The following is a 23,959-nucleotide window of genomic DNA, read 5'->3' on the forward strand; positions in this document are numbered from 1 at the left end:
TACATAAATTATGCATATGTATGTATGTATGTATGTATTATTTGTATAATTTCTTATATATTATTTTTTAAAATAAATGTAAATGATTAATATTTATTTCTTTTGTTTCAGGAAAGGCGAGAAAGTTATAAAAAGTGACAAAATAAATAGTAGAAAAAGAGGAAAAAAAGAAGGAAGAGTGAAGAAAGAAAATTATTTGAGAAAACTTTTTATATTGTTATTTTAATTTAATTACAATTAGTATTTTATATTTAATTATATTTTAATTTTATTGTATTATAATATATTTCATTATATTGTATTTATAAAAATTTAATTAATATTTAATTTTATTACTGTGGTATTATTAATTATTACATATTGTAATTTATTTTATTTTTTTATGTATGTGTAATTAATAAATAAATAATATTATTCAGAAGTATTGATATTATTATTAATAATAATTATGATATTGATGATAATCGATGATATGAATGATATATAAATGATGATACTGATGATATAAACTGTTATAATATTGACGATAACAACAATGATAACGATAATAATGATAATGAAGATGATGATAATGATGATAACAAAATAATAATTTTAACAATAACTATAATAACCATAATAATTAACTTATTTATGTAAGCTAATTTATTTAAAGTGAGAAAAACAGCAGCAACTTTATTAATTCTTTGAGTGTTGTATCGACATCGATCCATATTTGGTTTTAAAGTAAATGATAATTGTAACTCCGATAATAATTCGTCAGATTCCATTCCTAAAGAGAATATTAATTTTTATTTTAAATTGAATTTAATCTAATAATAATAATAATTTATAAGTATAATAATAATATTTAAATAATAATAAAATAATAATAATAATAATATATTATTAATATAATAATAGTATGTAGATTATTTAAATAGTAAAAGATATTTCAATAGTAAAAATTTTTTGTATAAATTATTTTCTCTTTATTACTATTTATTAATAACATTACGTGTATATATTTAAGATCTCATATATAGTATATTAATATAGAAAATTCTTATAAAATGACAAGACGTAAAATTGTACGTACTTTAGAAGAAAGAAAAGAATTTTTACAACGACATCGAGAAAAAAGAAGGGAGAATCAACGACGCCGTCGTGAAAATAACAAATTAGTTGAAAATTCTTCAAAAAAGTCAAATCAACAAACTATTTGTATTGCTGGTACATCAAATGATAATCGTGTAATAGAATTAGATTGGGAAATTGAAGAAAATCCTTTAAGTGTTAGATCAACATTACAATCATCTGTAGAATATCAAACTCGTTATCGATCACGGCAGAAAAAACAACCTCGTTTAAATAATATTAGTACACTATCACTTACTGATGTAATTGAATATTATATTGGTCCTATGGATGTGTATTGTATTCATTGTAATGCAAAACACTTTGCAGCTGAAAAAGTTTCTAATAGAGGATATTCATTTCATGATTGTTGTAATCATGGTGCAGTATCTGTGCAAGCAGTATCCTTTGCCTGAATTTCCTCAATTCATTCGTAGTTTATTTGATGGTAGTCACATAAAATCTAATAATTTTTTTCAAAATATTCGTAGTTATAACAGTTCATTTTCATTTGCCTCATTTAACGCTAATTTAATTAACTTTCAAGGTAGACGACCTGGTCCATATTGTTTTAAAATACAAGGACAGATTTATTATCAAATTAATAAAGCATTATATGCTGCACAAAACGAAAGTCCTACTTATGGCCAACTTTTTATCGTAGATTCAAATAAAGCAATAAATCATCGTCTTAATCAAAATTCATACATAGATTTTGAAATTGTACAAAACCTTGAACAAATAATGCGGGAATTTAATGTATTTGCTCAGTCTTATCAAATGATGGGTGAAGAATTAGAAAAGCAACGACGTTTAGAAATGGAATCTGGTGAATTATTACCGGAATTACAATTATCGTTTACTTTAAGACCAAATATGGATCGACGTCGATATAATGCTCAAAGAACTAATGAAGTTGCTGCTGTTTTTTATACAACTGCTGATGGAGAAATTCCAGACTCATACGTTACTGTATGTAATAAAAATATTAAAAGTTTACAAAAAGTTAGTATTATGGATCCCAATGTTGAACCATGGGTATATCCTTTATTTTATCCACACGGCACTCAAGGATGGCATCGTGATTTAAAAAAATTAAATAGTAATAGACGAATAACTAGAGGACAATATATTAAATACCGTATAGCTATTCGCGATGAATTTAATGGTTTTTTATTAGGACGTCGTTTATTTCAGCAGTGGCTTGTAGACAGTTATGTAAAAATTGAAAAAGATAGAATTGATTATTGTAAAAATCATCAAAAAGAATTACGTAGTGAAACATATCAAGGTTTAAGAGATTATTTACAAACTACAGCGAATAACTTAAATGGGCGTATTGGAAAAATGGTCATACTTCCTTCCACATTTATTGGATCGCCACGTAATATGTTACAAAATTATCAAGATGCAATGGCAATTGTTAGTAAATTTGGTAAACCAGATCTTTTCATTACCATGACTTGCAATCCAAAATGGCGTGAAATTGAGGAAAATCTTTTACCCGGTCAACAAGCTTGTGATAGACCTGACATATGTGCTCGTGTTTTTAACATTAAAAAGGATTATTTAATTGATTTGATTGTTAAGCAAAAGTTTTTTGGTGAAGTAGCAGCGTTTGTATACGTTATTGAATTTCAAAAACGTGGGTTGCCACATGTTCATATACTGATTACATTAAAATATAATTTTAAAATAACAACTCCGCAGATCGTTGATAAATTTATTTCTGCTGAAATTCCTGATTCATGTGAAAATCAAATCTTACATGATATAGTTATGAGACATATGATTCATGGACCTTGTAGCGATTGGTGTTTAGTAGATGGACATTGTTCGAAACATTATCCGAAACCTTTTCTCGAAGAAACTAGAATGGATGAAGATGCTTATCCTTATTATCGTCGACGAAATAATGGAAGAAATTTTGAACGTTCTGGTGGATATGTAGTTGATAATCGTTATGTTGTTCCATATTGTCCTACTTTATCAATTATATTTAATAGTCATATAAATGTTGAAGTAGTTTCAAGTATTAAATCAGTTAAATATCTATATAAATATATTTATAAAGGACATGATGTTGCTGCTATAACTATTGGACCAATAACAGAAAGTGTTGTTATTGATCATGATGAAATACATAATTATATCGAAGCTCGTTATGTTGGATCTGTTGAAGCTAGCTGGCGTATTCTTGGTAAAAAACTACAAGATAAAAGTCACGCTATAATACGTTTACCAGTTCATCTTCCTAATGAGCAAAATATTATAATTGAAAATGAAAACATTGACAATGCAATGACTTCTGCTTTAGATCAAGTTACTATGTTAATAGATTATTTTTCATTAAACTTACGCGATGAAGAAGCAAAACAGTATTTGTATATAGAAATTCCAAGTTATTATACATTTAAAAAAGAGAAAGTTAATGGTAAAAATATATCACGTTGGGTCAAACGTAAAAGTCATTATAATTGTATAGGACGAATGTATTCCGTTAGTCCAACACAAATAGAATTATTTCATTTACGATTATTGTTACTCACAGTAAAAGGGGCTACAAGTTTTAACGATTTAAGAACTGTAAATGGAGAAGTTTGTCAATCATTTTCAGCAGCATGTTTAGCTTTAGGTTTGATTGAAGATGATGATGAGTGGAAAAGAGCTATAAATGAAGCTGTTGAATGGATGATGCCACGACAACTTCGTAGATTATTTGTACGTATATTATTACATTGTCAACCATTACATCCTGAAGAGTTGTGGGAAAACTTTAAAATATCAATGTCTGAGGATTATATTCGATATTTTGGTACGTTACAGGGACAAAAAAAAGCATATGTACAAATTAATAGTATGCTTCGTAGTGAAGGTAAAAGTTTTGTTGATTTTCCACAAATGGAACAACTAACAGAAAATGAAGAAGAAGAGGATTGCATGGCATTTGAAGAAGCTATGGAAATAGGTACCAAACAATATAAACAATTAAATAATAAGCAGAAAGAGATCGTCGATCTTATATTAAATGAATTAGAAAATAATATTATCTCTAATAATTGTTTTTATATTGATGGTCCAGGTGGATCAGGTAAAACATATATATACACAACTATCTATTATTTAGCTAGAATTAAAAATAAACGTATATGTACAATGGCATTTACAGGTATTGCAGCTACATTATTACCTTTTGGAAAAACAGTCCATAAGATATTTGGATTACCAGTTCCATTATTTGCTGATTCATCATCAACTATTAAAATCCAATCAAAAGAAGCTCAATATTTAAAAGAAATTGATATTTTTATTTGGGATGAAGCACCAATGGCACCACGATATGCTTTAGAAATAATGGACCGAACATTGCGTGATATTATGAATAATGATATTCCTTTCGGTGGAAAAATTGTTTTATTAGGTGGTGATTTTAGACAACTTTTGCCTATTAAAGTACATGCTACTCGAAGTGAAATTGTAAATCTTTCTATTAAGTTTAGTTCTCTTTGGAAACATTTCGTAAAATTCTTTTTAATACAAAATATGAGAGTTCTTCCAGAAGAAATTGAATTTGTAAAATTTTTATTGAATGTTAGAGATGGTACATTAAATGATCTTAATGATAATATACAAATTCCTGAATGTTGTATAGCATCTATTAACGATATTGTGTTGTATAGCATCTATTAACGATATTGTGGAAGATATATATGGTGATTTAATAAGAAAAAAAGAATTTGTTAAAATGTCTAAATGTGCCATACTTTCTGCAAGAAATATTGATGTAGATGAAATTAATAAGAAAGTTGTGGAATTATTAGATATAAATGAAGAACGAATTTATACAAGTGTAGATACTGTCGTGAATAATGACAATGGTGACATGAGTGAAGCATTGTTACCAGAATATTTAAATAGTTTATCTCCATCGTCTCTTCCTCCTCATGAATTGCGTTTAAGACCAAATTGTATTATTATGTTAATTAGAAATTTAAGTATCAATGAAGGTCTTTGTAATGGCACTAGATTAATGATTATAGAGCTTAAAGATCATTTATTAAAATGTAAGATTTTAACAGGTGACAAAATAGGAGACATTGTTTTTTTGAATCGTATAACGTTATATTGCGAAAATGTATTTCCATTTACTTTTTCTAGGAGACAATTTCCAATAAAATTAGCTTTTGCCATGACGATTAATAAATCACAAGGACAGACGTTTGATAGAATTGGATTAGATCTTCGCAAAGATGTTTTTAATCATGGACAACTTTATGTTGCTTTTTCGCGAGTTCGTTCTTGGCAAGCATTAAAAGTGGTAATCAACGAAATAACAAATTTGTTAAAAATTATGTATATAAAGAAATTTATATTTAATTTTTTATTTATTAAATGTGAAAAAAACACAATTTTGTTAAAGTAATAATAATAATAATAATTTGTTCAGGGAATATATAAAAATTTTTTACAAATATAAATTTTAATATTGGAAAATTTTACATTTTATTTACTAATAAAATGCAGTGTGTAACGGAAATAATTTAAAATATTTTTATTAATACAAAAATATTTTATATTTTTATTTTATATATTATAGATTATATAATATTATAGATTAAAAAAAATTATTAGATAGAAAAAAACACATTTTTAAATATACATAAAAAAGTTTCGTCAAATGGATGTTATAGGTAATGAAAATAATAACAGTATTTTAAATTTAATTACCACACGCTGTTTTTAGCTACGACAAACACTATTTTTTATAATAATATTAAATAATAATTTTATACTAATTCTATACTAATTTCATACTAATATAAGAAATATAATAAATCTATATTATTAAAAGTTTGAATTATGTAAAGTAATATTACATAAAAAGAATCACAAGTACAATATCACAAAAAAAATATTTTTATCAATTTTTTGTTGAGAAGATAAGGTAAAGTAAAAATAACTATGACATTATGTGGAAGTTGGATTTCTCTTATTCTGATCCTATAAAATAATATATAAATTAATTTTATATATGTGTGTGTGTGTGTGTATGTGTACTATATAATTATAATTATATAATTATATAATAATTATATATAAGTATCAAAATAATGCGTTTCACTAATTGAAAAAAATGATTAAAAAATATGTATTCTGTCAATACAAAGTGTTTGTGTCTGTTTGATCACAAAGCAATTAATTGATGATTAAATTAATTAAAGTTTAGAAAAAGTCATCCTTGATACGTCTGTATAGCTGACTTATTACTATCATTATAAATATTAACTTATACATTTTTATAAGAGTTTTAACAATATTGTCTATTAAAGAATAGAAGAATATTTGATTAAACATTTTCTTTCAAATAGTGAAAAATATATTGATATTTATTTTTAATCTATTCCCAGTTTACTTCAGAAACTATAATCCATTTTTTACAATTTTTATCAAAAAATAATTTAAAATTACGAATGTTATTAACTGTAAGACTAAAAATTTAGAGTGAAACTTTGAGAGTTTCACCACTCTCTTTAATAAGTTTTATTAAAAACAAATAGTTTTAATATTAGTTATAATAATTATACCTGATTAGATGAAACTATCTCTTCTATTTTTCTTTTTAAATTTTTTGTATCATTTATCAATGTTAATAATGGCATATGTCCAGCAATTTTTTTTATATCTTCCATATTATTAACAATTAAATACGACGGTATAACTAAAAAGTATAAAAATATTAATAATCAAATATAAATAGTATAAATAAATATAAATATATATATATATATATATATAATATTACAAAATTGTAATTATTTATTAAAAATATTTTCATTTATTGTAATATACTATATAGCATGAGGTATCTATTAATTTATATACTTGAGTTTTTAGTTTGTAAAAAATTATATGTTATATGAAAAGTTATTACATATAAAAAAAATTGAATGATTTTGAGCAGATGTTAATAACGTATTATATTTATTTTTTATAAGTAAAAATTTATAACTTTTATAAGTAAAAGTTTTATATTTTAGAGATTTGAAGATTAAAAATTTCATTTTTTTTAAATAAAGCTCTCAAAATGGATCTTACTTTTTTATATAAATTGATTTTGTAATATTTAAACAATTATAAGGATAAAATAAGTAAAAATTTAATAGTTTAGTTTATTACCTGTAGTTTGCATAATGCCAATGATTTCTACATGATCACCTTTTTTGATATCAAGTAGAAAGTAATCATCGTTACTAAAATTTATTATGTGAACTTCCAGTTTGTATGTGCCATCAGTTATTGCACCACATCCAATAATTTTGTTCATGTTATTGTTATATATTTCAGCAAAATTTGTCTTTACGTATCCTCTCAACACTAAAAATATTTGACGAATATATATTAACAAAAATAATAATAATTATATATAAAATATATTGTGCTATTTTAAATAAATACAATAAAATTTTAAAAGATATAAATAATATTTTATATTATATTATCAATAATCATGTTATTACTTTTTAATAAATTTCTGATTTTATATATATACGCGTATACTATATATAGGGTGTCCGAAAAATTGCCCGCAATACTTCGAAAAGTGATTCAGGACCCAAAAAGAAGGAAAAAAGCTATATAAATATAAGTCCTGAAATAAGTCATTTCCTAATTATAGCTATCTTTATATTAAAAACATAATTTAATTTTTATAATTATAATAATCATAATAATAGTTTATTTCATAGTGTTTTTATATAAACAACTTTATTGTGTGTGTGTGTGTGTGTGTGTGTGTGTGTGTGTGTATGTATGTGTATGTGCAGGGTATCCAATAATAACTATATTATCTCTCGTGTAAATAGAAGAAGTTAAACAGAAAAAAGAAGAATTTTCTATCATTCTATGATTTTTACAACAATTAATGAGAAATTAATTAAGAAAGATTCACCAATTTACGTAAGTATTAGTCTGTGATGAGAAAAGATAGTCCATTATTACTACATAACCGTTGTCATTTGTAGAGCGCTTCTTTTAAAATTTTTAAAAGTGTTTCGCATAATTGTATTAAATAATAATAGAACATATTATCTATGCTTTAAATCTTTCAATAATTTAAAATCAAATTTGCGTGGAACACTTAATATCTGAATCACTTATAACGAATAAATTTTTTTCTGATATCATCTAAATATCAATCATTTTCATTTATTCAATTTCTTAAAACCATATTTTTTAAATAGATTTCAATTATTCAAAATTTAAAAACACCAAATAATTGAAGTTTATGGAAGAATAGTTTAAAAAATAATTTTGAACAATTTAAAATTTGAATGCTTAATATGTAAACAATTGATATAAGAAAAAATATTTATTTATTGTACTATATTTATTTCAAATTCTAATAACGTATTAATTAAAAAAAAGTATTAAAAAAAAGTATATGGATTAAGAAATTATATAAAAAATATTTATATTATTATATTATATTTATATTATAATATTATGTTGATAAGAAAAGAAAAGAAATTATATAAAGAATACTCACTAATGCGATTTTTTGTAGCATTTAAAACATCAGATAATTCAATTTTTTCAGGTGTGGTATCTAATATTTCCATTGATTCAAATTTTCCAAGATTTGAAATTGTACTATTGAATTTTATTAATAACTCATACGGCATGTTACTATTGTTGAATTGAGCTATTTTTGGCGGACGTGCCTGAGTACCATCCAAATGAATAATCTATTTTATAAAATGTATTTTAATATTAAAAATATAATTATACATACATTTTACATAAATTCTTAAACAATTACAAGTTATAAATTAAATATTTTATATTTTAAAAAAATAATATAATAATGTGTATAATTATATTAATATAAATACCGAAATTAAAAGATTATAAAAAGAGTAATAGATAAAATACACACATTATTTGTTTAAAAGTATAACACTACATATGTAATTTTATTATAATTATTATGCACATTATTATATAAAATATTATCATTAATATAATAATATTTATAATATATTGTTATGTTATAGATTATGTTATATAATATATTCTTTGTATTATAATATTATATATATTGTAAAATAGGATTTTTGGGACAAAAATTATCAATGAAAAATGACATATTATATATGTGAAATATATAATGAATTATATATTATATATATATATATATATATATATATATATATATATATGTGTGAAATATATATGCAAAAATGCTATTTACGATAAAAAATAGAAATGTTTATTTATATATCTGTAACGTATTTGTATTGTATTAATGTCATATCTATGATATCCATTATATACCAATAATGATTATTTACATATATTCGTATACATTATTTCAATTAAATTAAACTCTTAATGAGAGATTCTCAGGATCAGAATAAATTTTTTTTATTACACGAAAATTATACAGTAAATATATGTATATAATATTTCATTTGTATATAAATTCACAAGTTAAAAAGAATAAGTAATTTGTTTAACACAGAATAACTTATAAGCAAATATTAACTATCATAAAAACCTAATGTACAATAAAAACAATATATTGAGAATAAAAGTTAAATATTAAACTTCAAGAAAAGAAAAAACAAAGATCTTTCTATTTTTCTCTTTTCCTAATGTTTAATATTTGATTCTTATTTCTAATATTTATTTATTTTATATTAGACCTATTGCGTCTATAAAATAACAAAAATACTGTTAGCGATAAAAACAATATCACTATGTATGGATACTAAATTAATTATAAGATTGAAAGATTTGATTCAAAATCAAATAATGATGATTTAAATATTTCTTTGGAGAGTAGATTAAATATATCGACGTATATACATGGCCTTCTACATTATCTTTTTTACACTTTTTATGACACAAAGAATACCTACATAAGAAGATTCACTAATACTTATAAAAATTTATAAAGTTTACCTTTTATCACAAATTGCATATTATATGTGTATACATATAATATATATATATATATATATATATATATATATTTTTTTTTTCTCTTCTACTAATTTGTAAGAATTTCTTAGTTACCATTTTCATTTTAGATACTCATTATATATATATATATATATATATATATATATATATATATATATATATGCATATATTTATTTATTATTTATTTATTTATATTTATAAAAAAATATATTTATAGAACTTGAAAAACAAATATATTTCACGAAAACATTAATAAATAAAAAAAAATAAAAAACTAAGAAATAATAAAAATACTTACAGTGTTTACTTTTATATGAGGCTCCACATAATCAATATCATTGTTCCAAGCGACAATTTGAACCCTCTTTCCTTTTCCGTTGTTCAAATAAAATTTGAAGAATTTATACTGTTGTTGCGAGCCCACGCAACGTGGAGATTCGATATTATCAACATAGGCAACAATTTCGCTAATATAATTTAATTAATATAATTAATAATATAATTAATGATAAATTAGAAGGTGCGCACACACACACACACACACACATATACATATATATATATATATATATATATATATATATATATATATATATATATATATACAGGATGTTCGACAACAGGTGGAATAAAATTTAAGAAATGATTCTACTTGATAAAATAAGACGAAAATCAAGAGTAACAAAAATTCGAAAGCTTCGTTTTTTAATTATAAGTATTTGAAAATTTGTGTGAAAGGTGCCTGAAGCATGGTAATCTGTAAAATTTTTAGCAAGCATAAGCTATATCTATCTCAAAATACTCTGTAACGCAAAAGTGTACAGTGAACTGCCGAGTTTTGGATACCTTTTAAACGAACTTTTAAATATTTATAATTAAAAAATGAAGTCTCTACAGAAATTTTGTTACTTTTGATTTTTGTTTTATTTTATCATGTAGAATCATTCCTTAAATTTTGTCTTACTTGTTGTCAAACACCTTTTATATATTCTACAGATCGAAATAATGTAAAATTGTTTTATAAATTTGTAAAAAATATTTCAGATAAAAATTAGAGTTTAAAGAAGAGATCTATTTATTGATTTTATTAGTTTAATCTTAAGTCTTCAAAGTCAAGGCAAAGTTACTTTGAATTTTTTAAATTAAATTCCCTACTTTTATTGTATATTCTTTATACTAATAAAAGATTTTATAAAATTAAATCTTAATAAAATCAATTGGTTTCCTCATATATCGTAACTTATAATTTACTTTGTGTGTGCGTGTGCGTGAGTGTGTATGTGTGTGTGTATGTGTGTATGTGTGTGTGTGTGTGTGTGTGTGTGTGTGTATATATATATATATATATATATATATATATATATATATATATATATATAAACCGAACAGAACAAGTGTGTGTATGTGAGTGTGTATGTGTGTGTGTATGTGTGTATGTGTGTGTGTGTGTGTGTGTGTGTGTATATATATATATATATATATATATATATATATAAACCGAACAGAACAAGTGTGTGTGTGTGTGTGTGTGTGTGTGTGTGTGTGTATAAATATATAAACAATTATTTTAATCAATTTTCATTATTCTTTTGTATTTTTTGCATTATTTATGTTACATTAGATATGTGTGTATACATATATATATATATATATATATATACATACATTAAATTAATATTAATATTAATTATTAAAATTTTAAAAACATAAATAATGCAAAAAATACAAAAGAATAATGAATATTGATTAAAATAATTGTTTATTCTATTCTGTTTATAATTGTTATTCTTTTCTTCAATTTTAAAAAATTTTTTACTTACACTGTTGAATCATACATTTGTATGCTTTCAAGTACATCACTTGGTGTCAAAAGTTCAATTGCATTTAAATTGTCAATTTCAATAAGTTTATCAATATGATTTTGAGAATTTTGAGTTATATGACTTTCCGAATCATCCGAATTATATTGTGACATTTTTAGATTAATTTGATATTTTGAAGATACAAAATTAATAAAATTAACCTACAAAATATACAAAGATGATATACATATATAATATACATTGTAAAGAGAAAAATAATATATATTTAATATTTATACATTATTTTATGAATCTTTTATTTGAAATAATAATTCAGAGAAAATATTAAAATAATTATTTTTTTTTGAATGAATTAAATAAAATTTATAATTTTAATGTTTTAAAATAGTTTTTCAAAATATTTTATAAAAATTTTTAAAAACGTTTTTAAAAATATTGCTTCCTGATTATGGGATGAAAATATAAAAAAAATGCACTTTACATATTCTATACATTCATTCATATCAATAATTTGTCACGTTTTAAATATCAACGTTATTCTTTTGTAAATCATAATGTAAATTATATGTAGAATTATTGTAGATTATCTTCTTAAAATAATTATTGGGAATCATCTGAATGACACATAAAAGTATTTAAAACGTACAATTAGAAAAATTAATACAAAGAACCATTGCAGCCTTTCATAATATTCATAATATTCAATATACAAACATAATTTCAATTATTTATAGAAAAAGAAATCTAGACAATTTTTGATCTATTTCTTTTTAACTTAAGATTAAAAATGCAGACATTTTGATTTATTTCTTTTCAATTCAAGATTGGAAATCTAGACATTTCGATCTATTTCTTCTTAATAAATGAAATTGTAAAAAAAGTATTATAATAATACTTTTACATTTGGTATGATGCAACAAAAATATTGATTACGCTGTATATATAACTGTGTAACATAATAATAATAATGAAAAAACTATTAGTATGATTAAGTAAGCACAATAGACGCCAAAATAAAGAAACTATAAATACACTGTCGTATAAAATTATAATATATAACATAGATGTACAAAACAAAACATGATATTGTATTAGAAACTTATTATAATGAAAAAGTTGCAGAACATCAGATGAAAAATAAGTTACATATTAATACATAAAAATAACGTCAAAAACTCACCTGCTTTGTTTTTAATTTGAACCATTGAGAAGAATGTGAAGTAAATCGAAATGTATAGAGCTCTATTACTTCTATTTGAATAATTGAAATATGTTTGTATCAGAACCTGTGAAAGATTTCAATTATACTTTTCATTATTTAATATAGTATTTATATACTTATTTTATATAATATAATTTACATATTATATAAATGCATATCTACTTTACACACGTTATACATATTTAAATGAAACATTTGTTAATATATAAAATCAAAATTAAATTTGTTTATTCTAAAGAGTTCAATATTGAATGTTATTGCAATACTTTAGTTTATGACTCCTCTCTCAATAATACAATTAAAATAAATTAAGTAATATATAAAGCTTTATAATATTATTAACCTTTAAAATAATAATTATTTTAATTTTCTTTAAATAAATATTATTACATTTTTACAAATTTTAATAAATTATTTATAAGAATGGTATACATATTATGATGTAAACAATGTTTTATTTATCATGAAAACATATAGAAAAAATAATATCTGATAAAATTGAAGACTCCTGATAAAATTAAAATCAATTGGCATATATTGTAAAAGTATTCATTCACTTGAAAATAAATCGTTTCCAAATTAAGATCAATAAATATACAAATATATAAATATAAATTTGTGTACATATTTATATCTTTTAAAATTACAAAACTGAAAAAAGAATATATATATATATCTATAAATTTTTTTCTATAAAATTTGTACATATATCAAATAAAATATTATAAAATGTAATATTACAAAGATCTTCATTGAATACAAAGAAATATCAAAAAATATTTTCCTTTATATAAAAATTAATATTTTTTGACAAAAATTTTTTATAAATTACTAACTTATTAATTAACTTATCATCAAACATCGATTAAATTATGTAAATTGAAATTTACACATAATCTTTTAATAATATAATAAATCAAATGTAAAAATTAATAAACAGGATTTAAATAAAAAGTGAAATCATAATATTTTTACGTATATTTATATTAATACGAATAATAAATCAATATTTATATTAATACAAATGATAAATCAATACAATTTATATATATTTCAATCCTTAGTTCAAAATTCTTTTCAATATATAATATATATGTATATGTATACAATAAATATATATGTATATATATACAATAAATGGGTACTTTCCGATTCACGCATGATGCGTATGAAGTACAGAAAATGTATAATATGTGTAACATGAACTATACATTTTTTGTCACATCGTGCGCATCATGCGTGAATCGGAAAGTACCCAATGTCACGTTTCAAAATATAAAAACATGAAGTATCATCCCAAACAAAAACATGCGTGATGGCTCGATATTTATATCTTGAAATGTAAGTAATATTGATTCTGTATACGTATTGAAGAGAATTTGACTTATTTAATTTAGCTTCTTCAGTTATTTTCATATTAAATTACAAATTAAATAGTTATAAAAATAATATTAAATTATATATATATTATAATATTATTTTGAATATGAATTTTAATAAATCTTTATTTCCTATTAAAATATATAAATTCATAAAAAAATAAATAATATAAATGTAAAAATGTATTTATGGTGTGCATAAAACGACACACAATCGAACACAATATTTTAGTTGTATGCGACATGTATTTGATAGTACTTGTACGTATGTACACACTATATTACACGATATTACTTATACTACGATTTTATAATTTCTAACGACAATATCACTATCGTTATCGTGTATTGTGCACATACTTTAACGCCAAAATATATATACAATAATATTAACAATAATGGTATTGTCGTTAAAAGTTATAAAATCGGAGCACTGTACTGATTGTTAGAAAGCATTCATAATAATCTGCATAATAACAGTAATGTAAATAAGTATATGTGTGTGTGGTGTGTGTCTATTAATTTAACATATCAATTTATTACATTATAAACTTACAATTTATTACATTATGATATTATCGTAAACTTACCTCGACAAAGTTTATATGTATATCTCTCTGGTTCTCTCTTTAATATTATATTTTTTAAAGAAATTTTTTTTCTTAATCACAAACCCAAAATCTTAATCGCTCGCAATCTTAATCGTGTACACTTAATCATAGTCAAACTGGGAATGGCAAGCTCTCATCAGTAATACGAAATTCAAATCGTACCTCCTACCACATCGCGTGGTAGGCGTAATAGACATACCATAGATGTAGCTAGATTTACGTTTGGGGGTGAGTTAAAAATATTTCTATATCTTTGATACAAAAACGAGAGAATATACCTCCATACAATACAAATCATTGCAATTACATTGTAGCAACGTTGCAATATTGCAAATTGCAATGAAACATTACAAAGACATTGCAGAGAATAAATTCACAAAATGCCAACACAGTTGCAAGATAACATAAATATTTCGGAAAAATTTTTAAATCAAAATTCTACAATTATATTTTTTTAGAATAAAACATATAGGAAATATGCAAACTATAGATAATAAACTAAACTATTCAATTTTTACTTATTTTATCCTTATAATTGTTTAAATATTACAAAATCAATTTATATAAAAAAGTAAGATCCATTTTGAGAGCTTTATTTAAAAAAAATGAAATTTTTAATCTTCAAATCTCTAAAATATAAAACTTTTACTTATAAAAGTTATAAATCTTTACTTATAAAAAATAAATATAATACGTAATTAACATCTGCTCAAAATCATTCAATTTTTTTTATATGTAATAACTTTTCATATAACATATAATTTTTTACAAACTAAAAACTCAAGTATATAAATTAATAGATACCTCATGCTATATAGTATATTACAATAAATGAAAATATTTTTAATAAATAATTACAATTTTGTAATATTATATATATATATATATATATATATTTATATTTATTTATACTATTTATATTTGATTATTAATATTTTTATACTTTTTAGTTATACCGTCGTATTTAATTGTTAATAATATGGAAGATATAAAAAAAATTGCTGGACATATGCCATTATTAACATTGATAAATGATACAAAAAATTTAAAAAGAAAAATAGAAGAGATAGTTTCATCTAATCAGGTATAATTATTATAACTAATATTAAAACTATTTGTTTTTAATAAAACTTATTAAAGAGAGTGGTGAAACTCTCAAAGTTTCACTCTAAATTTTTAGTCTTACAGTTAATAACATTCGTAATTTAAAATTATTTTTTGATAAAAATTGTAAAAAAAGGATTATAGTTTCTGAAGTAAAGTGGGAATAGATTAAAGATAAATATCAATATATTTTTCACTATTTGAAAGAAAATGTTTAATCAAATATTCTTCTATTCTTGAATAGACAATATTGTTAAAACTCTTATAAAAATGTATAAGTTAATATTTATAATGATAGTAATAAGTCAGCTATACAGACGTATCAAGGATGACTTTTTCTAAACTTTAATTAATTTAATCGTCAATTAATTGCTTTGTGATCAAACAGACACAAACACTTTGTATTGACAGAATACATATTTTTTAACCATTTTTTTCAATTAGTGAAACGCATTATTTTGATACTTATATATAATTATTATATAATTATATAATTATAATTATATAGTACACATACACACACACACACACACATATATAAAATTAATTTATATATTTTTTTATAGGATCAGAATAAGAGGATTCCAACTTCCACATAATGTCATAGTTAGCATATTTATTGTTACTTTACCTTATCTTCTCAACAAAAAATTCATAAAAATATTTTTTTTGTGATATTGTACTTGTGATTTTTTTATAATTTTCTAATAATTTTTTTTAATCTATAATATTATATAATATATAATATTATAGAATTATAGAATTATTATATATTATATAATATTATAGATTATATAATATATAATATTATAATCTATAATATAATAATATTGTACTATATATATATAATATTATGTATATAATATTCTTATTTCTTTTTTAGTTTTTTCTAACTTTATTAATATTTTTTAGTTTTAAACTATCACAAAAACTTATGTTAAGATGTGCCAAAATGTTATTATTCCAAACTTTTGTGTTATATAGACTCTTTCTGTTTCTTTTACGAGTATTGAAACAATCTTTACAAATATTAATCAATAATTTATTACAAAATATCTTTATAAAATGTTACAAATTATTAATACTATTATACCCGCGATGAATATATAAAAATTAATAATTGATTTAATAATTTGATTAATCAAATCAATTGATGATATATTGTAAATTACCTTTCATTAAAATTTGTATCATTTTATATACTTTGATATATTTTACTGTAATATTCTGCATAATTCTTTTTATTGGCGTAAATTTATGTTTTATGCTCGTAAAAGAAACTAATGAAAGAATCGTATATATATATTTGCATTTATATAATTTATACTATCATTTTATTTTATTATATTATTGTATCTTAAGTTAATCAACTGTGATTTGATGTAAACCGAAAGTTCATTCTAAGCCAAAAGACAAGAAATAAAATAACTAACTATAACTATATATACATATATAAAAAGAAAAATTTTTGGTAAATTAAAAGAAACAATAAAGGTAATATATTTAAATCGTATTTCCTCGAATTTGTTACTCATCTTAAATATTAAAATTTTAACTTGTTTGTATTTTTTAATTCTTCAATTATATCTCATGTATGAGCATGTAAAAAATAAGCGCAATATAATTTTATGATTATTAAATAATATTGACTGTATATATAATCGATACTGTATATATATATATATATATATATATATATATATATATATATATATATACACACACACAGTATCAATTGTAAGAAATAAATAGCGCGCGCGTAGCGCGCGCCTGTATTGTTCTAGTAATATAAAAAATGTATTCCATACCTGTTGTGTTTAATATATCTCCTATTTCCTTCCATGAGTTATTTTTTTTAATAATATTTTTAAAATCTCTTGATTCTTTATTATAAAGATGCGGATAACCTTTAACAAGATCCACTAATAACGAATCTTCCTCTCTCGAAGTCATTGTATTAATTATTCTGTTCTCACACACATTTTCTTCATTTTCACTTCTTTTCAAATAATAATTATTATGATCTTCCATATTTTAGCTTTATGAATTTTTATTTATTTTCTTTAATGCAGTCTAGCATGAACATAAATATCACAGACTTCTATAACGGTGGAACTAGGTTGTCATCCTGGCGGGAATTCATGTCTGACATTTGATTGGCTGTACATAGACCATATGCATAAAAATTTCGTTCTTATGGATTTTTTCATTTCTTATGCACATGTTATGCTTATGCTTATGCTATATTATGTAAATCAATATGGCGACTTAATACTCGATGCTCATTGGTCCATATGGTCTTATGCTATGTACATGCAGCTATGCAATTTCGTGTGCGATGGCCTTTATGATTACACTCACATGTCCGCTCAGCTGTAGTTGCGTGCTGCTGGCGTATGCACTCTGGCAACAGCCTGCGAGAGCTCAGACGGTTTTAGTAAAAATCTTGTGTTCGCGTAGTAAATTAATAATGAAAATGAAGTGTACTCTGCAGGAATATACGGATATGATTGTGGCATACGGGCTAGCGGGAGAAAATACTTATCGCGCGGCCGTAATTTACGTGGAATGATTTTCCGGGCGTGCACGAAAGCCAAGTGAACGTACAGTTTTACGAGTTGTGCAATAATTATGTGAAACTGGGTATCGTGCATAATATCGGGATAACCGGTCCAGCAGTGCGTCTTCGTGTACGAGATGAAGAAAGGATTCTTGAAGCATTTTATAAAAATCCTGGAACTAGCGTGCGTCGTGTGGCACATGAATTTGGTTTTTCGCGATACGCGGTACATCACGCTTTACGTGTAACGGATTACGCTCGTATCATTATCAACGTGTGCAACACATTTTATCGAGGGATCTTCAACCACGGATCAATTTTTGTAAAGGTACTGTCATCATCAATTTTTTACATTTACGATACATTCAGCGTACAGTAACGGCATTTTGAACAATTTTCACAAATATTTAAATTGAGAGTGGAATAGGCCTATGGGGGAAACCACTATAAAAAAAGCGCACCATGCTATCTACCGCAAGGTGGTGTGGAAATGATAGCGCATCATTTTCTCGCCACTAAAAGGACGGGTCATTTTTCGGCGCGGTATTGCGATATATCGCACGCCACCATCATGTCTCGGAGAGCGACCCGCCCATCGCTTCGCCGCGCGCCTAGTATAAGATTACAGTGGGACGACTCTCGTCGCCGCGCGCTTCTACTCACGCAGATTGGCCGATATTCTTTATTTAATTTTTCGTTAATTATTGCGAATATCACAAAACAGTACAAGTCCTTCCTTCTTAATTTGAGCCTATCTACCTCCTTACTTCATATGGGCTAAAATTTCCATGACTCCCTGTATATATATATATATATATATATATATATATATATATATATATTATAATTATTTATATATTTATACATTATTAAAATTAGTAGTATTTACTACCAATAATAAAGAATGATAAAATGATAGAGCAAAAAGATAAAAGAAAAATCAAATAAGGGAACATACATAGATGAATGGACATAAAAATAAAAAAATGAAAGAGCAAAAAAGCTTGATAAGATCGACGAAAAAGAAACTGAAATAACTAAAAAATAAAATTTAAAGAAAGATATAATTAAAAAGGAGAGAAATCGTCAGAATAAGAGCGACAGCAAATTGTGTGTGTGTGTGTGTGTGTGTGTGTGTGTGTGTGTGTGGATATGTATATAATTTACCTTTTTAAAAAGATTAAGATTTACAAATTATTCTGGTCTGCTTCGCATAAAGTCTTCCTTTGACATAATAACAAACGACATTTGTTATTCATTAAAAAGATATAATTTCATATAATAACAACGAAATAATATGAACTTGAACTATAATCGAATATATTTTACTAATCAATAATTTCATATAGTAATAATTAGATAAGCTTACTTCGTGTCCTTCGTGAGCAACTGTCATTGAAAATCATTCACTTTATTACATGATAATTCAATACTACAACGATTGAAAAAAACAAATAATTTTGACGTTTAGGGTGTAAAAAAAGTGTTTGTATATAGAAAGTGTTATTATTGTATGTTGAAAGTGTTTGAAGTGTTATTATATACATACGTTATATCATATCATACTGTGAATTCTTCGTCGCGGCAGCTGGTAAAACGACGCGTCGAAAATTTTTGTGCAAATTTATACGAAGGTAAGTTCTAAATTTATTTTTTACTCACATATACATATCTCATAATGATATAACTTTATTTCTAAAAATTAACGATATAATTTCATTCCTAAATCAGAGAACAACTTAACCATAATCCGAATTATTCCACACAATAAATACAAGAATCGTGGGCTCTGTCTTATCCAGAAACCCGTAACAGCACTTTATTACAACATCTGAGAGTTCTTGTCAGTAATAACACAACTGGTTTGAATAACAGAACAAAAGGTATGATATATGTATATATTATTTTAAATTAAATGTAAGAAATAGAAAGCTATGAGAGCCGTGCGTGATGTTAGGCGCTTCATATCGAAGATTTAAGATTTTTGATATAATTTGTTAGGCTGCGTTCGGAAATCACATCTGACACGTCGGAGTGTCATTCTATCTTTGTTACTTACAGAAAGTTGAACAAAGATAGAATAACACTCCGACGTATCAGAGTGTGATTTCCGAACTCTTAGTGTATAACGAGGTATGAAAAAAATTGCTTGAATCAATGCCAAGACTTTATAAAATTTAGGAATTAGTTCTCAATTTGAGAATTCATAATTCCAATTCCCCCTGACCCCTCTAAAAGAGATATAGGCGAGAAAAATATCGGGTCGAAAGTCGCTGAAGCGGGAACTTTCGACCCGATATTTTTCTCGTCTATATCTCTGTTAGGGGGCTCAGGGGGAATTGGAATTATGAATTCTCAAATTGAGAACTAATTCCTAAATTTTATAAAATCTTGGCATTGATCCAAGCAATTTTTCGTACTTCGTTATACACTAACAAATTATATCGAAAATCTTAAATCTTCGATATAAAGCGCCTAACTAATCGCGCACGGCTCTCATAGCTTTCTATTCCTTACATTTAATTTAATTTAAAGAGAGCCTTTCTATATTCTGAGTTATATATTATTTTATTAGAATAAACAATTATTGAATGAAAGTGTTCCTAATAATATATTATAAAATACACAGAATAGGTAGGAAAACATATAGTGGTTTTCAAGAAAAGATATACATATAATTTACAACTAGCAGCTAAATATTTTTTCTTAAAAACCGCTGTTTTTTACTTTTATGTTTATTTAAATTAAAATAAATTGACTGAATTATTAAATAAAAAACTTATTTTATTTTGTTATAGAAGAATTCAACAAATTCATTAAAAAAATTTAAATTGGATGGAATTGGAGATGAAGAATGTATCTGGAGGATGAACTTTTAAATTAGTAAATATTTATTTAATATTATTAGAAATAAATGAAATTAAAGAATTTAAAAAGTTAATAAATTAATAAGTTAGTTAATAATTTTTTAAATTAATAAGGTAATAAATTAATAATTTTAGTTATTTTGATGTTTTCATAAGTATATATAATAAATTAAACAAATTAATTAAATTAATTAATTGAATTAAATTAAATATTTTAAAATTGAAATTATAAAATTATTAAAATTAAAATAAAAATTTACATTTTTAAATAAAAAAAATTATTTTATTTTGTTGTAGAATAATTCCAAATTAATAATTTTAGTTATTTATTAAATAGATTTATTATATTATAAATTAATTAAATAAATTAAACTTTTTAAAATTAAAGTTATGAGCAATATAAAATTAAAATTATATAATTATAACTATATATATGTATATATTGTTGCGTCCGCGGAACGATTAATATCGAACGCGCGCGACACAACCGATCGGCACTCGCGTACACGCTCGCGCACTCGTACATAATAAACACTCGTGTTTAAACAAGAACACAGGAACTTTAATAACACCAGAGAACACAGAATGTAACTGATATAACGATAAGCCGCCGATCGAAACGCGACCGCTCAGCTTGACAGCTAGCTCCAGACTCGACTGTCATTCGTCTTGTCAACATTCTTCTTGGCAACGCGCTCGAAGACGATCTTCTGCCGAACGTCACGGGTGACCAAATAATCCGCAGGGAAGGAACACGGGGTCGCAACAATATTTATATACTTTAATCACTTAATGTATAATATAATAATATATTTATAAATAATATATTTATGGTTTCAGGAAGACGACGGAGGAAATTTTGTCTGCAAAAAATTTATTTTTTGAAGAGCAGTCGTATAATTATTTTAATTAGTTATTTGAAGTGTTAATTAATTAGTTATTTGAAGTTATTTGAAGTATTAAATAAATTTTAGAAAAAATTATATAATTATTAAATGTTATATATCTAAATTTAGTAAAATATATTACAGCGCAATTTATGTTATTTATATAGTATCATCATTTTGTATATATAAAAATTATAAGAATTGTATATATGTATACATAAATAAAATAAATTATAATACATGTAATGATAATGATGTTGATAGTGATGACAATGATGACAATGTGATGCCAAAGATAATGATGATGACAAAGATGATGATAATGATAATGATGACAATGATGTTGACGATGATGATGATAATAATAACAATGATAATAATGATGATGATAATTAATTGTTTGTCCTATTGTCCACTCTCTCGCATTTTCGCTATCACATTTTAGTTTTTTTCATCTTTTTCTTCGTTTATTTTTCAACTTTTCTATTTTATCTTTTACTTTTTTTTCAAAATTATCTTTTATTTATTTTTATTATTATATTTAATAAAAATTAATTATTAATTTAACAACTTTTAAGTAAATAAAGGTAAAAATTAATAAATTTATATTATACGTTATTATTATATTAATGTAATTAATATATAAATATAATTAACAAATATTAAATATATTTGCATTATAAATTTGTATATACATATATATTTATATTTTTTAAACAAACTATTTTATATCTTTTAAAACTTAAGTGCGATAGTTATATATAATTTGTAAAATGCCAAGACGTAAAATACAACGCACTTTAGAAGAAGAAGAACAATTTCAACAACGACGTCTTGAAAGAAATACAGAAAATCAACGTCGTCGTCGTCAAAATACGAAGATAGTTACTAATAACGTTTTATCAAGAAGAATTAATCAAGAAAGTTATAGTTAATGTCACTGGTACAATATCTGATAATAGTCGTATAATAGAATTGAGTAATGAAACAGTTGAAGAAAGTTCCATAAATACTAGACTATTATATCAACAACGAGCAAAGTATCAATCTCATTATAGATCACAAAAGAAAAATCATCCTTGTTTAAATATTAATAGTACAACATTAATTGATGAAATAGTTGAATATTATATTGGTTCTATGAATGTGTCTTGTATTCATTGTAACGCAAAACATTTTGCAGCTGAAAAAATATCTAATAAAGGAAATTCATTTCACGATTGTTGTAATCATGGTGCTGTGTATTTAGAACCTTTGTCTGAATTTCCACAGTTTCTTCGTAATTTATTTGATGGTAGTCATACAAAATCAAATAATTTTTTCAAATATATTCGTAATTGTAACAGTTCATTTTCATTTGCGTCATTTAACGCTAATTTGGTTAATTTTGAAAATAAAAGACCTG

The 23,959-nt window shown here is 23.6% G+C and overlaps 2 protein-coding genes across 2 annotated transcripts; one reads left to right on the forward strand and one right to left on the reverse strand.

Moving 5' to 3' along the window:
• The first annotated feature begins 1,860 nt into the window (after window positions 1-1,860).
• On the forward strand, window positions 1,861-5,291 carry LOC145975856 (uncharacterized). Its single transcript, XM_083106595.1, has 7 exons — window positions 1,861-3,148; window positions 3,191-3,316; window positions 3,734-3,837; window positions 3,943-4,207; window positions 4,286-4,585; window positions 4,797-5,195; window positions 5,275-5,291. The coding sequence occupies exons 1-7, from the start codon at window positions 1,861-1,863 to the stop codon at window positions 5,289-5,291; spliced, it is 2,499 nt and encodes an 832-aa protein (XP_082962721.1).
• Window positions 5,292-5,826: 535 nt separating this feature from the next.
• LOC145975671 (uncharacterized) lies at window positions 5,827-15,510 on the reverse strand. The gene is made up of 8 exons (XM_083106327.1): window positions 15,116-15,510; window positions 13,105-13,210; window positions 11,922-12,124; window positions 10,400-10,568; window positions 8,663-8,861; window positions 7,294-7,491; window positions 6,702-6,835; window positions 5,827-6,117 (listed from the first exon to the last, which is right to left on the reverse strand). Exons 3-8 carry the CDS (start codon window positions 12,074-12,076, stop codon window positions 6,085-6,087), a joined length of 888 nt encoding a protein of 295 aa, XP_082962453.1. The 5' UTR covers window positions 12,077-12,124; window positions 13,105-13,210; window positions 15,116-15,510; the 3' UTR covers window positions 5,827-6,084.
• Window positions 15,511-23,959: the final 8,449 nt, after the last annotated feature.

The sequence above is a fragment of the Camponotus vicinus genome, unplaced genomic scaffold (assembly GCF_025532165.1).
Source record: "Camponotus vicinus isolate PSW18456_S1 unplaced genomic scaffold, iyCamVici1.0 SCAF_8, whole genome shotgun sequence".
Classification (NCBI taxonomy): Eukaryota; Metazoa; Arthropoda; class Insecta; order Hymenoptera; family Formicidae; genus Camponotus; species Camponotus vicinus.

Bases quoted from the DNA above. Each gene is read 5' to 3' on its own strand.
- LOC145975856 (XM_083106595.1), top strand. From the start codon at position 1,861: ATGCGGGAATTTAATGTATTTGCTCAGTCTTATCAAATGATGGGTGAA. The intron at 3,317-3,733 runs GTAAAAAACTAC...AATCATTTTCAG, and splicing joins AGCTAGCTGGCGTATTCTTG to CAGCATGTTTAGCTTTAGGT. The intron at 4,586-4,796 runs GTGAAATTGTAA...TGTGTTGTATAG, and splicing joins TAAAGTACATGCTACTCGAA to CATCTATTAACGATATTGTG.
- LOC145975671 (XM_083106327.1), bottom strand. From the start codon at position 12,076: ATGTCACAATATAATTCGGATGATTCGGAAAGTCATATAACTCAAAAT. The intron at 8,862-10,399 runs GTAAGTATTTTT...TTTATAAAATAG, and splicing joins CTCATATAAAAGTAAACACT to ATTATTCATTTGGATGGTAC. The intron at 6,836-7,293 runs GTAATAAACTAA...TATACTTTTTAG, and splicing joins TGGCATTATGCAAACTACAG to TTATACCGTCGTATTTAATT.